Source organism: Ahaetulla prasina, chromosome 4 (genome assembly GCF_028640845.1).
Source record: "Ahaetulla prasina isolate Xishuangbanna chromosome 4, ASM2864084v1, whole genome shotgun sequence".
Lineage (NCBI taxonomy): Eukaryota > Metazoa > Chordata > Lepidosauria > Squamata > Colubridae > Ahaetulla > Ahaetulla prasina.
The window spans coordinates 133,635,275-133,649,772 of record NC_080542.1 but is presented as its reverse complement, the minus strand read 5'-3'; the positions used below and the strand labels follow the sequence as shown (position 1 = coordinate 133,649,772).

At 41.6% G+C, this 14,498-nt stretch overlaps 1 protein-coding gene across 11 annotated transcripts in view; it reads left to right on the top strand.

Moving 5' to 3' along the window:
* Positions 1-14,498, top strand: part of PFKP (phosphofructokinase, platelet) — a 103,093-nt gene that overhangs the window by 22,306 nt on the left and 66,289 nt on the right. For 9 of the 11 annotated variants that reach the window (XR_009155165.1, XR_009155164.1, XM_058183911.1 and 6 more), the window contains exon 3: positions 14,305-14,382. The exons of the other annotated variants lie outside the window; for them this stretch is intronic. Coding sequence is in view for 7 of the 9 variants with exons in the window: in XM_058183911.1 (XP_058039894.1) it covers positions 14,305-14,382 (78 nt within the window). In the remaining 2 variants the exon portion in view is untranslated. The remainder of the gene's footprint in view (positions 1-14,304; positions 14,383-14,498) is intronic. 11 annotated transcript variants of the gene reach the window in all.

Below are 14,498 nucleotides of genomic sequence, written 5' to 3'. Positions count from 1 at the left end.
TAAATAGGCAGGGTGATAGTATACAGCCTTGCCGGACTCCTTTCCCAATTTTGAACCAATCAGTGGTTCCGTGTCCAGTTCTCACTGTGGCTTCTTGACCCGCATACAGGTTTCTCAAGAGACAAATAAGATGGTCTGGTACTCCCATCTCTTTAAGAACTTGCCACAATTTGTTGTGATCCACACAATCAAAGGCTTTAGCAGAGTCAATGAAGAAGAAGTAGATTTTTTCTGAAACTCCCTAGCTTTCTCCATGATCCAGCGTATGTTGGCAATTTGATCTCTAGTTCCTCTGCCTCTACGAAATCCTGCCTGTACTTCTGGTAGTTCTCGATCCACATACTGCTGGAGCCTAGCTTGTAGGATTTTAAGCATAACCTTACTAGCATGTGAAATGAGTGCAATGGTGCGATAGTTTGAACATTCTTTGGCATTGCCTTTCTTTGGAATTGGAATGTAAACTGACCTTTTCCAATCCTGTGGCCATTGTTGAGTTTTCCAAATTTGCTGGCAAATTGGGTGTAGCACTTTTACTGCGTCTTTTAAGATTTTGAATAGCTCAGCTGGAATACTGTCTCCTCCACTAGCTTTGTTGTTGCTCAGATTTCCTAAGGCCCATTTGACTTCACATTCTAGGATGTCTGGCTCAAGGTTAGTGACCACCCCATCGTGGTTATCAGGGATGTTAAGCTCATTCTTGTATAGTTCTTCTGTGTAATTTTGCCACCTCTTCTTAATCTCTTCTGCCTCTGTTAGGTCCCTGCCATTTTGGTCCTTTATCATGCCCATCTTTGCATGAAATGTTCCCTTCATATCTCCAATTTTCTTGAATAGATCTCTGGTCCTCCCTATTCTATTGTTTTCTTCTATTTCTTTGCACTGTTCATTTAAGAATGCATTCTTATCTCTTCTAGCTATTCTCTGGAATTCTGCATTCAACTGGGTGTATCTTTCTCTTTCTTCCTTGCCTTTCGCTTCCCTTCTTTCCTCAGCTATTTGCAGAGCTTCCTCAGACAGCCATTTTGCTTTCTTGCATTTATTTTTCTTTGGAATGGTTTTTGTTGCTACCTCTTGTACAATGTTGCGAACCTCCAACCATAGTTCATCAGGCACTCTGTCTATCAGATCTAATTCTTTAAATCTATTTGTCACCTCTACTGTATATTCATCAGGGATATGATTTAGTTCATACCTGAGTGGCCTATTGCTTTTCCCTACTTTCTTCAATTTAAGCCTAAATTTTGCAAGAAGAAGCTCATGATCTGAGCCACAGTCAGCTCCTGGTCTTGTTTTTACTGACTGTATAGAGCTTCTCCATCTTTGGCTGCAGAGCACATAGTCAATCTGAGATCTGTGTTGACCATCTGGTGATGTCCATGTGTAGAGTCGTCTCTTAGGTTGTTGGAAAAGAGTGTTTGCTATTGTCTTGACAGAATTCTATCAGCCTGTGCCCTGCTTTATTTTGTACTCCAAGGCCAAACTTGCCTGTTATTCCAGTTATCTTTTGGCTTCCTACTTTAGCATTCCAATCTCCCATGATGATAAGGACATCATTTTTTGGTGTTAATTCTATCAGGTGCTGTAGGGCTTCATAGAACTGGTCAATTTCATCTTCTTCAGCACCAGTGGTTGGGGCATAGACCTGGACTACTGTGATATTGAATGGTTTGCCTTGGATTCGAACTGAGATCATTCTGTCATTTTGGGGATTGTATCCCAGTATTGCTTTTCCTACTCTTTTATTGATTATGAAGGCCACTCTATTTCTTCTGAGGGATTCTTGCCCACAGTAGTATACCTGATGGTCATCTGAATTAAATTCACCCATTCCTGTCCACTTTAGTTCGCTGATTCCTAAGATGTTGATGTTCAGTCTTGTCATCTCTTGTTTGACCACATCCAGCTTGCCTTGATTCATGGATCTTACATTCCAGGTTCCTATGGAGAAAAAATGTTTACAGCATTGGACTTTCCTTTCACCACCAGATACATCCACAGCTGAGCGTCCTTTTGGCTTTGGCCCAGTCGCTTCATTCTTTCTGGCGCTACTAGTACTAGCCCTCCGCTCTTCCCCAGTAGCATATTGAACACCTTCCAACCTGAGGGGCTCATCTTCCGGCGTCATTTCTTTTTTCCTTTTTGTACTGTCCATGGAGTTTTCATGGCAAAGATACTGGAGTGGGTTGCCATTTCCTTCTCCAGTGGATTATGCTTTGTCAGAACTCTCTGCTATGACCTGTCCGTCTTGGGTGTCCCTGCACGGCTTAGCTCATAGCTTCATTGAGCTACGCAAGCCCCTTCGCCACGACAAGGCAGTAATCCATGAAAGATATTGGTAGCAGCAACCAATTTTATTCCAAAGCCATCATAAGGTAGAGGAAGAAAACCCATCTGTTCACCTACCCTTAGACAGAGCAGGAAGAACAGTTTCTAATGCTCATAGGTAACCATTTCCTCTATTTATTTATTCAAAGATTTCATCCCCACATTTCACACATGAGCTCTGAAAGGAAGGCTGGCATAAAATCCAGACAAATTTTGTTGAGCTGATTTCACATTAAAGTTGTTGTGAATCTTAAGATAGCCACAACATTTTCCAAGGCATCTGGAAGAAATATTATCTTGAATGGGATTCCAAAGGTATTTCCTTCAGTAATCCCTCTCAATTTATCTGAGGCATCTATTTATTAATTTTAGTTATTTGGTTTTTACCTTCATTGTTTTTATAAATAAGGTGCCAAATAGAGTTAAATACTCCTTCCTCCTATTTTCCCTACAACAACAACTCTCTGTCAGAGAGTGACAAGCCTAAAGTCATCCAACCGGCTTTTGTGCCTAAATTGGGACTAGAGCTCCCAGTCACTTGGTTTTTAAACTAGCACCTTAATCACTATGCCTGAACCAGGTCTATTCAATTTATTCTCTATTCAACTCTATCAATTCAGTCGGGCCTTTGAATATCTTTGGATAGATTCAGTGATGATTCAGATATTTCTGGCATCTTCTGACTTTGCAAAATCTTAACTTTCTTTCCACTTTGCTTCCAGATAGGGAAAAGGAAAACTTGAATGAGGGTTGGCCGATTCATTTTCTGACACATTGATATGAGTGAATGGTTGATATATTTCATCCCCTCTGCCAACTCTGCCTCTCAAATTCCTGGAAGAATGCTATAGTACTATTTGCGCCTAACTCTTCTGCTAGGCTACTGGTTCTAATGATGGAAGGGATGCGATGGCTCAGTGGCTAAGATGCTGAACTTGTCGATTGAAAGGTTGGCAGTTCAGCAGTTCAAATCCCTAGTGCCATGTAATGGGGTGAGCTCCCGTTACTTGTCCCAGCTTCTGCCAACCTAGCAGTTCGAAAGCACAGAAAAAATGCAAGTAGAAAAATAGGGACCGCCTTTGGTGGGAAGGTAACAGTGTTCCATGGGCCTTTGGCATTGAGTCATGCCAGCCACATGACCACGGAGATGTCTTTGGACAGTGCTGGCTCTTCAGCTTTGAAACAGAGAGAAGCACAGCCCCCTAGAGTCGGGAACGACTAGCACATATGTGTGAGGGAAACCTTTACCTTTAATGATGGAAGAAAAATGAAATGAACTGTATTTATTCTGTTGCTTTTGTTTGATTTGGCTTGCTCTTTTTTGTGATATTTTACCTCTTCCCCAATCAATCCCTTTTTTATTTTTATCATTTCTTAAAGTTTGGTCTATTTCTCTCGTCTGTAATGTAACCTCTGTGGTTTGCAGCTTTTTAGCTTTTTGTACTTCTTTCTTTCATTTCCTTCTATTGTGCCTAACCTCCTCACATAATAATTAGATTCCTCTGTTTTATTTTCAGCTACTCTCTGTTCCCCTTTATGTTAGGACTTCTTCATTGCAGGTAGATTTGCCTCAGTAAACCTCCTGTTAGACTACTGGGAATAATGCAGAATATTTCTATGTATCATTACATATTCTATGCATAACAGTGATAACCACACTCAGTTCTCAAACCTCTTTATTATAATTGTTATGGAGAAGTTTGGCACTTGGGCGTTCCCCGACTTTGCCAATGAATTAGCTTTCTATTGAAGGGCAGTGAATCCTTTGATCTTTAATAAGAGCTTGCGTCTTGAAGAATTTTTGAGAGCTCTTAAGTAGAAATGGCTAAGATGCTGAGCTTGTCGATCGAAAGGTCGGCAGTTCAGCGGTTTGAATCCATAGTGCCACGTAACTGGGTGAGCTCCCGTTACTTGTCCCAGCTTCTGCCAACCTTGCAGTTCGAAAGCACTTAAAAAACGCAAGTAAAAAATTAGGGATCATCTTTGGTGGGAAGGTAAAACCTTTGGTGTTTAGTCATGCTGGCCACATGACCACAGAGATGTCTTTAGACAGTGCTGGCTCTTCATCTTTCAAACAGAGATGAGCACCGCCCCCTAGAGTTGAGAACAACTAGCATATATGTGTGAGGGGAATCTTTATCTTTTTAAATAGAAATTGGACATTTCCAGTATTGGTGAGCACAGCTTCTCCCAAAATATTTTTTGCAAGATATTTTGAATGTTCCTATGCTGTCTTTTCCTCATCCTTTCTCTCTCTCTTTCTTAAAAAATGTGTAGGAAAAAAATGTTTAAAATCATTGCATTGAAAAGCCTGCAAATATTCAGTGGACCCTTCCCAGAATTAATGTCCTCTTAACGATCTACCATATCTCACTACTGTGTTCCCCTCCACACACCTTCATTCTGCTCCCAAATGAAGCGCTGCAAGCATTTTTGAGGCTTTCCTTTTATTGTTGGCTGTTGAATTTTTAATTGAATCTTAATATATGGGAAATCAAATCTTGCCTTCTTTGAATCAAGTTGGAGTTTGGCTGATTCATGCATCCTTAGGATGTAGAATGTCAGTGTCCTGTATGCAGTTCATTTGTTATCTTTAGGCATATTATTGGAAATAATTGGCTGAACTAAATGCCCGTATGTAGAACTCTCCCTAAAACTCTGCAGGTTAAAAGAGATCTCTTCTGTGCCCAATGCAGCTGAAAATTAAATTAAGAGTCACTTCCCACCAGAGGTGGGTTTCAGCAGGTTCTGACCAGTTCTGGAGAATTGGTAGTGAGAATTTTGAGTAGTTTGGAGAACCAGTAAATACCACTTCTGACTGGCCCTGCCACCATCTATTCTCTGCCTCCCGAGTCCCAGCTGATCAGGAGGAAATGGGGATTTTACAGTATTCTTCCCCTGCTCTGCTCATCAAGCTATGCCCACCAAGCCACGCCCGCAGAACCGATAGTTTTGAAATCCACCAGTGCTTCTCACCCTACTTGAAAAATTCCTGAGCTAATAAAATATTCCATGATCATATTTTTATCAAAATAGATGAACACTGGCCCTGCCCAAGCCCATTCATTGTCTATCCAGTCCTCTGTGCCTTCCTGCCTGCCTAATACTGTAACTCTTTTGTCTAACAACAGCTCTGCAAATCCTTGCTGGGTTTTTCAATCCTTTGACCTATTGCCAGAGCACTCTGGCTATTTTTTCAGGACAGCATGACAGAGCTGAAAGTTTTTCTTTAGTTCACACCTCTTGAGCAGTTTTTAAGGGGAACATACTCTTTTATTGATTTATTTTCCATTTTCTCCTCACTTACTTCAAGTTGAAGAACTTAATGAATCTAAGGCTATTTGTTGTCAGCCCTGATTTAAGAATTGAGGGAGCTAGTTCTTCCTGGTCAGCAGTAGATAGTTTGGGTGAGATCTGCTGTTTTCATTATTGAGATGGCATGGAATTGAAGAGAGGTAGAGATTCATTAAAGTGCCTACTAGTGGATAGTGTTTAAATTGATAGAGGAATATATTTGTTGCTCAGGGTAAAACTATGTGGTTCTTGATACTCTCTGAGATTGGTTGTTTTCTTGCAGATATTTTATTATCAAACTCTAGGTAATATCATTAATGCTAGTGGGGTTATTAATCAGGAAATGAAACCATAATAAAACCACCATGCTTAGAGAGCACCAAGGACCTCACAGTGTTTAAATGTCTTCTCTCTTGGCTGTATTGAAAAATCAGCTGGTCATGGTTTTAGCAAAATTGAGGCCATCACTTTATCTGTCCAAAACGTTATTCTGTGATTGAAGTCATTTCATACTCTTTGTATTCTTTTGCTTCAAAGTGACCCAAAACATATCAGAAACTTGTTTGATTTGCATGTGTCTATACTCACAACTGCACCTCACAATTTCAAAGTTGATCCTGACTGAATTTCATGTTATACAGGTAATCTTTGACTTATGACTGCAATTGAGCCAGTGGTGAAATCTGAACTGGTTTGCTACCCAGTTCGCTGGCCGTGCACGTGCAGTGCATGCCAAATGTGTGCTGCATGCAGAGCACGCGCCAAAAGGAAGCTTGGGAAGGTAAGTAGAAGCGAGGGGAGGAATCAGCTGTCGTGCACGATTTAGCTTCGCTAGAAAGTAGGATTTCCTGTTTTCTAGCAAAGCTAAATTGCACTGCACAGCTGATCTCCCCCGCCCCCCTGCTGTTCTACTTACCTTCCCATGCACAGTACGCGCCAAAAGGAGGCTTGGGAAGGTAGGGGGGGATCAGCTATGGTGCACAATTTAGCTTCGCTGGAAAGCAGGATTTCCCACTTTCTAGCAAAGCTAAATTGTGCTGCACAGCTGATTCCCCCCCCCCCCCCGCTGTTCTACTTACCTTCCCATGCACAGTACGTTCCAAAAGGAGGCTTGGGAAGGTAAGTAGAACAGTGAGGGGGGGATCAGCTGTGGCGCATGATTTAGCTTTGCTAGAAAGCAGGATTTCCTGCTTTCTAGTGAAGCTAAACCCCACTGCACAGCTGATTGTTGGAAGTTCGAAGGAACCGGTAGCTTTTTTTAACTACCGCTTCTCCCGAACCGGTAGTTTTTATCACTACCGGTTTGCCCAAACCAGAGCGAACCAGTAGCATATCACCCCTGAATTGAGCTCAAGATTTGTTAAGTGAGTTTTGGCCCATTTTATGATCTTTCTTGTCACCGTTGTTAGGTGCACCACTTCAGTTGTTAAGTTAATAACGTAGTTGTAAAGTGAATCTGGCTTCCCCATTGACTTCGCTTGTCGCAAAAGATAATCACATGACCCCAGCAACAGTCATAAATATGAGCCCAGTGACTGAATTTTGATCCCATGATCGTGGGGATGCTGCAAAGGTCGTAACTATGAAAACTGGTCATAAGTCACTATTTTCAGTGTTGTTGTAAGTCTGAATGGTCACTTAACAAATGGTTTTAAGTTGGGGGTTATTTGTGCTGTGAAATTCTCACTGTTGGCTGAGAATCATGGCCAATGTGATAAACCCGTCTAAACCCATGTAGAGAATGTCACTTTGAAAGAAGTTGATAAAATTGTCCACTAAAATCTCAACTTAGGTTTACTATGCAGTGCGGTGCAGTCTAATTGACGTTAACCATTGCTTCTGTTTTGTGCCAGATAGGAGAAATAATTGTGCTGGAATTCTTTTATAAGTTTGGTATATTGAGTGAGTTCCAAGTCCCTCATCTTTATTCAGCTAATGGCTTCTCCCACTCTTCCCCCACCCTCATCCCTCTGCTAGGGTTTGACATGTTTTGCCAAGCAATTATATGTGCTCTGAGGTTGTGGGAAAATGGAGCCCCCTTGTCAGCCGAACTGCTGTTCTGATAGCTCTTTTGTGTCTGCTCTTGGTCAGTGCAAGCAAGGCATGCTAAGTTTGGTATTCAGCAAACAGAACTCAGCCTGGATACGTTTCTTCCAGCAAAAGATTGTGTTATCACTCTTTGATTCCAGTGCAATCTGCTTTAAGATACCGAAATGTGTCATAGAAAACAGACTTTTACTCCTAACAGCCTTGCCTAGTTTGTAGCCCGAGACCGGAGTTCCTGGAATTGAGAGCTGGGATTTTTGACAGGGGAGCCTGGAAGCCCAGCTCATTTGGAAACAATGAGATTGGAGAACAATGGCTAGAAGTCAGCTGAAATGGTATTTTTCTGCTGTAAAAACATTTCTGGAAGTAATAGTAAGAGTAATAGTATTGGAAGGGACCTTGGAAGTCACCTAGTGCAACTCCCTGCTCTTGTGGGAGACCTTTTTTTAAAAATATATATATATTTATTTCGTCAAGCATGTATTTTTATGACAGATGCAAGTGTAAACATAATTATAAACACACGTAAAGGATACGAATAAAAGAAAACATTAGGACAGGGATGGTAGGCATGCTGGTGCGCTTATGCACACCCCTTACAGACCTCTTAGGAATGGAGTGAGGTCTACAGTAGACAGTCTAAGGTTAAAGTTTTGGGGATTTGTGGAAGAAACCACAGAGTCAGGTAATGCATTCCAGGCATTGACCACTCTGTTACTTAAGTTGTATTTTCTGCAGTCTAGTTTGGATCGGTTTACCATGAGTTTTTATCTATTGTGTTCTCTTGTATTGTTTTGGTTGAATACTATTTCTAATACTATGTCTGCTGCATATGAGAAAAAGGAGGGCTTTTGAAGTGATAGCTAACCCTCTGGTGTAGCTCTCTGTGGTCAAAGCATCTCAGGAAAACGCAAGGCTGAAAACTTATTCCTTGTTTAAATCAGATCTGGACAACGTCCCTGTTCTTAGTGACTCAGTACCCAATTTTCTATGGCAATTTCCCAGCTATGTCCCAAAGCTGATTTACCATAGTTATTTTAGGCTGCAGCACTTAAATATGATTAATGAGTTAATAGATTGTTGACCTTGAACCTTAAAAAGGTCTAGTTGCAGTTTATTTATTTATTAATTAATTTATTTATTAATTAAACTTTTATACTGCCCTTCTCCCGAAGGACTCAGGGCGGTGTACAGCCAAGATAAAAAGCAATAAGTATACAAAGTTAAAAATCAATTTAAAATACCTATTCAATAGTGGCCGAATTAAAACCGTCAAATTGACCAACCTAAAATACCCCATATAAAATTACAGAAAATTTAAAAATTTAAAATTTAGAAATTTAAAAAATCTAAAAAGTCAGACCAGTCCCGCTTGGATGAATAAATAAGTTTTTAATTCCCGACGAAAGGTCCGAAGGTCAGATATTTGGCGCAAACCGGGGGGAAGGTCGTTCCAGAGAGTAGGAGCTCCAACAGAGAAGGCCCTTCCCCTGGGGGCCACCAGCCGGCATTGCTTGGTGGACGGCACCCTGAGAAGACCCTCTCTGTGAGAGCGTACGGGTCGATGGGAGGCATAAGGTAACAGCAGGCGGTCCCGTAAGTACCCGGGCCCTAAGCCATGGAGTGCTTTAAAGGTGGTAACCAGAACCTTGAAGCGCACCCGAAAGACCACAGGTAGCCAGTGCAGACTGCGCAGGAGTGGTGTTACCCGGGAGCAACGTGGTGCTCCCTCAATCACCCGCGCAGCTGCATTCTGGACTAGCTGAAGTCTCCGGGTGCACCTCAGGGGTAGCCCCATGTAGAGAGCATTGCAATAATCCAGGCGAGAAGTGTCGAGAGCATGAGTGACCGTGCATAAGGCATCCCGGTCCAGAAAGGGGCGCAACTGGCGAACCAGGCGAACCTGGTAAAAAGCTCTCCTGGAGACGGCCGCCACATGGTCTTCAAACGACAGCCGTCCATCCAGGAGAACGCCCAAGTTGCGCACCCTTTCCGTCGGGGCCAATGACTCACCCCCAACAGTCAGCTGCGGTTGCAGCTGACCGTACCGAGATGCCGGCATCCACAGCCACTCCGTCTTGGATGGATTGAGTCTGAGTCTGTTTCTCCCCATCCAGTTCAAACCTATCGGTCTTTCTTCTGAATAGATCCCATGTTTCCCTTGCCTCTATTCCCTAAGGAAAGTAGGGAATGTTGATTTATTTATATTTTTTTAAAAAGCCATTTTGTGATATGCAAATAAGTGATTTGGCAAAGAAAGCCCAATAAGGCAGTTAATCCTATGCTATAAAGCTATATGCACCAAGCAATCCTCGATTTAGAACCACAATTAAACCCAAAATTTATGTTGCTAAGCGAAACAGTTATTAAGTGAGTTTTGTCCCCATTTTATTTCTTGCCACAGTTGGTAAGTGAATCACTGCAGTGGTTAAGATAGCAACACAAGTTGTTAAGTGAATCTGGCTTCCCCATTGATTTTGCTTGTCAGAAAGTTGCAAAAGGTGTTCACATGACCCCGGGACACTACAACTGTCATAAATATGTGCCAGTTGCCAAGCGCCAAAATTTTGAACATACGACATGGAGATATTGCAGCAGTCACTAAGTGTGAAAAAACAATAATAACTCACCTTTTTCAGTGTTGTTTTAACGTTAAACGGTCACTTAAGAAATGGTTGTAAGTCAACCTGTACTTTATTAAATGTGCCAGGTCTCCATTATGTAGGGCAATTTCCCAGCTATGTCCCAAAGCTGATTTACCATAGTTATTTTAGGCTGCAGCACTTAAATATGATTAATGAGTTAATAGATTGTTGACCTTGAACCTTAAAAAGGTCTAGTTGCAGTTTATTTATTTATTAATTAATTTATTTATTAATTAAACTTTTATACTGCCCTTCTCCCGAAGGACTCAGGGCGGTGTACAGCCAAGATAAAAAGCAATAAGTATACAAAGTTAAAAATCAATTTAAAATACCTATTCAATAGTGGCCGAATTAAAACCGTCAAATTGACCAACCTAAAATACCCCATATAAAATTACAGAAAATTTAAAAATTTAAAATTTAGAAATTTAAAAAATCTAAAAAGTCAGACCAGTCCCGCTTGGATGAATAAATAAGTTTTTAATTCCCAAAGGTCCGAAGGTCAGTTATTTGGCGCAAACCGGGGGGAAGGTCGTCCCAGAGAGTAGGAGCTCCAACAGAGAAGGCCCTTCCCCTGGGGGCCACCAGCCGGCATTGCTTGGTGGACGGCACCCTGAGAAGACCCTCTCTGTGAGAGCGTACGGGTCGATGGGAGGCATAAGGTAACAGCAGGCGGTCCCGTAAGTACCCGGCCCTAAGCCATGGAGTGCTTTAAAGGTGGTAACCAGAACTTGAAGCGCACCCGAAGACCACAGGTAGCCAGTGCAGACTGCGCAGGAGTGGTGTTACCCGGGAGCAACGTGGTGCTCCTCAATCACCCGCAGCTGCATTCTGGACTAGCTGAAGTCTCCGGTGCACCTCAGGGTAGCCCCATGTAGAGAGCATTGCAATAATCCAGGCGAGAAGTGTCGAGAGCATGAGTGACCGTGCATAAGGCATCCCGGTCCAGAAAGGGGCGCAACTGGCGAACCAGGCGAACCTGGTAAAAAGCTCTCCTGGAGACGGCCGCCACATGGTCTTCAAACGACAGCCGTCCATCCAGGAGAACGCCCAAGTTGCGCACCCTTTCCGTCGGGGCCAATGACTCACCCCCAACAGTCAGCTGCGGTTGCAGCTGACCGTACCGAGATGCCGGCATCCACAGCCACTCCGTCTTGGATGGATTGAGTCTGAGTCTGTTTCTCCCCATCCAGTTCAAACCTATCGGTCTTTCTTCTGAATAGATCCCATGTTTCCCTTGCCTCTATTCCCTAAGGAAAGTAGGGAATGTTAATTTATTTATATTTTTTTTAAAAGCCATTTTGTGATATGCAAATAAGTGATTTGGCAAAGAAAGCCCAATAAGGCAGTTAATCCTATGCTACAAAGCTATATGCACCAAGCAATCCTCGATTTAGAACCACAATTAAACCCAAAATTTATGTTGCTAAGCGAAACAGTTATTAAGTGAGTTTTGTCCCCATTTTATTTCTTGCCACAGTTGGTAAGTGAATCACTGCAGTGGTTAAGATAGCAACACAAGTTGTTAAGTGAATCTGGCTTCCCCATTGATTTTGCTTGTCAGAAAGTTGCAAAAGGTGTTCACATGACCCCGGGACACTACAACTGTCATAAATATGTGCCAGTTGCCAAGCGCCAAAATTTTGAACATACGACATGGAGATATTGCAGCAGTCACTAAGTGTGAAAAAACAATAATAACTCACCTTTTTCAGTGTTGTTTTAACGTTAAACGGTCACTTAAGAAATGGTTGTAAGTCAACCTGTACTTTATTAAATGTGCCAGGTCTCCATTATGTAGGGTGCACCCAGGGGATGTTAGAAACATCCCAGCTTCAAACTTGGAGGTTTTAATGCTATAGCTTTGGAGAAAGGAGCTGAAAATTAAGAAATTGTGACTAACAGATAAGTGCAGATGTTAAAATGTTCTTTCCCTCGTTTCAAAATATAAGGTAGAGACCAAAAAAGCCAATGCCTCTTGAGGAACAGGCTCTAATGATTTTGGTTTACCTGGACTATTTTATTAAAAAAACCCCGCCCCCCAAAAAACGAATAAGAGATATTGTGCCCTTTAATGCATTATTTTTGCTGCCAAGAAGAAGTAGTTGCACATACTGGAACATAATTGGACATATTGTTATTGTATTGTGGAAGCTTTTCTGCAAAGGACAATTGATTCCCCATTCCACATCTAAATCTTGAGTACAATGGCGATAGGATAGGAATGGAATGGAATAGATGGTAGAACAGAACAGAACAGAACAGAAGTAACAGAGTTGGAAAGGACCTTTGGAGTCTTCTAGTTTAACCCTTTTCAAGTGAGAGACCCTATACCATTTCAGACAAATGTCAGTCCATTCTCTTCTTAAAACCCTCCCAGTCAGGGGTGAAATGCTCTCGGTTCGGACCGGATCGGCCAATCTGGTAGCAATGGCGGCAGGTGGTTCAGAGAACTGGTAGCAAAAATCCCTGATGCCCACCCAATTGCCCAGTCCCCTGCTTGCCTCTTCTTTTAAAAAATGCTTTTAAAAGGTAAAAAAAAAGGCTCTGATAATCACAGCTGAGCCGCATGATCATCAGAGCCTTTTTTTTTACTTTTAAAAGCATTTTTTACAACCTATTCAGCCAAACAGGTTGTAAAAAAAAGGCTTTTAGAAGTAAAAAAGAAATATCGTGGGCTACAGCTGATCACTCCCCCTGTGCACTGTTCTACTTAACCCATGCCTCCTCTTGGCGTGCACTGCACCTGCGCACCTCGCGTTTAGTGCACACGTGCAGCAAACGGGTGGTAAACTGGTTCAGATTTCACCATTGCTCCCAGTGATGGAGCACTCACAACTTCTGAAATCAAGCCATTCCACTGATTAATTGTTTTCGCTGTCAGGAAATTTCTCCTTAGTTCTAGGTTGGACTCATCATGTGGCTTCTGTCCACAGTAAAGTATAAATATGGATAATGTGAGAATATTTGTCTACCTTGCCCTGAAATTAGACAGTCCTAGGGCTACCTAGAGTAAGTAAGGGATACACGCTGGGCGTCTAGTTTGCAAATGCAAGTTTAATAATAAAAGCCACATTCTTTTTCTTCCATTATTACACTTGACCCTAATCTTCCTCTATTTCATCTTTCTCTCTTGAGTTAGATGAACTCCTGCTGATTAGAAGTTACAGACATACTGCTAAAATGGGAAAGTCATTGCAACATTTCCTGTTTTACAGGAGATTCTATCAGTATTGGTAGACAGCTGGCATTTAATTTAAAAAGTTGGTGAAGTGCAAATTCGCACGCATACACCAACACGTTTCAAATATTTTATGTAACAGAGCATGCAGCAGCCTGCCTTTACCACTGGAAGCCCTGGATATAGTCTTAATGTTGGCATTTTGTCTCCTAGTAACGGAATAAAGTTCTTCTAATGAGTTGCAGTTGTACAGTTAAATTAGTAGTTTCAGGAACAGGGAGCACTGAAGATTTTATCAACTTTTGCACTGTTTAATACTATTGATTATGTTATCTTTTTTAATAAAAGGAAAACCAAAAATGTCAGGCTTAACCCTGTTAATCCACACAATGGATGCGTCCATGTAGGTTTTTTGGTAATGATTCAGAAATGAATCACGTCTACCTTTTTCCAAGACATTTAACCTATAGCCATGAGGTTTCTTCCGGTGTCAAATTCAACTGTGCAGTAGAAGTCTGATCCTGCTTAGAGTTTTTCAAGATGAGTCAAAGGTGGCATCAAAACTCTAAATGTATCTGACCTTAATCCAAATAAACTGAAATCGCAGCGATTTGCAACAAAGGAAATTCACCAGTTCCCTGAGAATTTTCCTGTTCATGTACTTGCTTGTATTTCTAGTGTGTAAACTTAAAATTTCGTAATCTGAAAAAATATGTTTCCTTATATGTGTTATATATTCTCTCCATCTTTCTCCTTCCTTCCTTCCCTCTCTCCTTCTCTCTCATATAAACTGTTACTTTTTTCGCCTCGCAGGGATACCAAGGGATGGTTGATGGGGGTGAAAATATTGTTGAAGTTACATGGGAGAGTGTTTCAAGTATCCTCCAAGTGGTAGGTACCAAATTAAGGAGAATTTTAATACAGATGTTTACCTGATACTATACAAAATCATCTACAAAAGACTGAAACTAGAGCTCAAATAATGTACATATTTGAATGATCAAGAA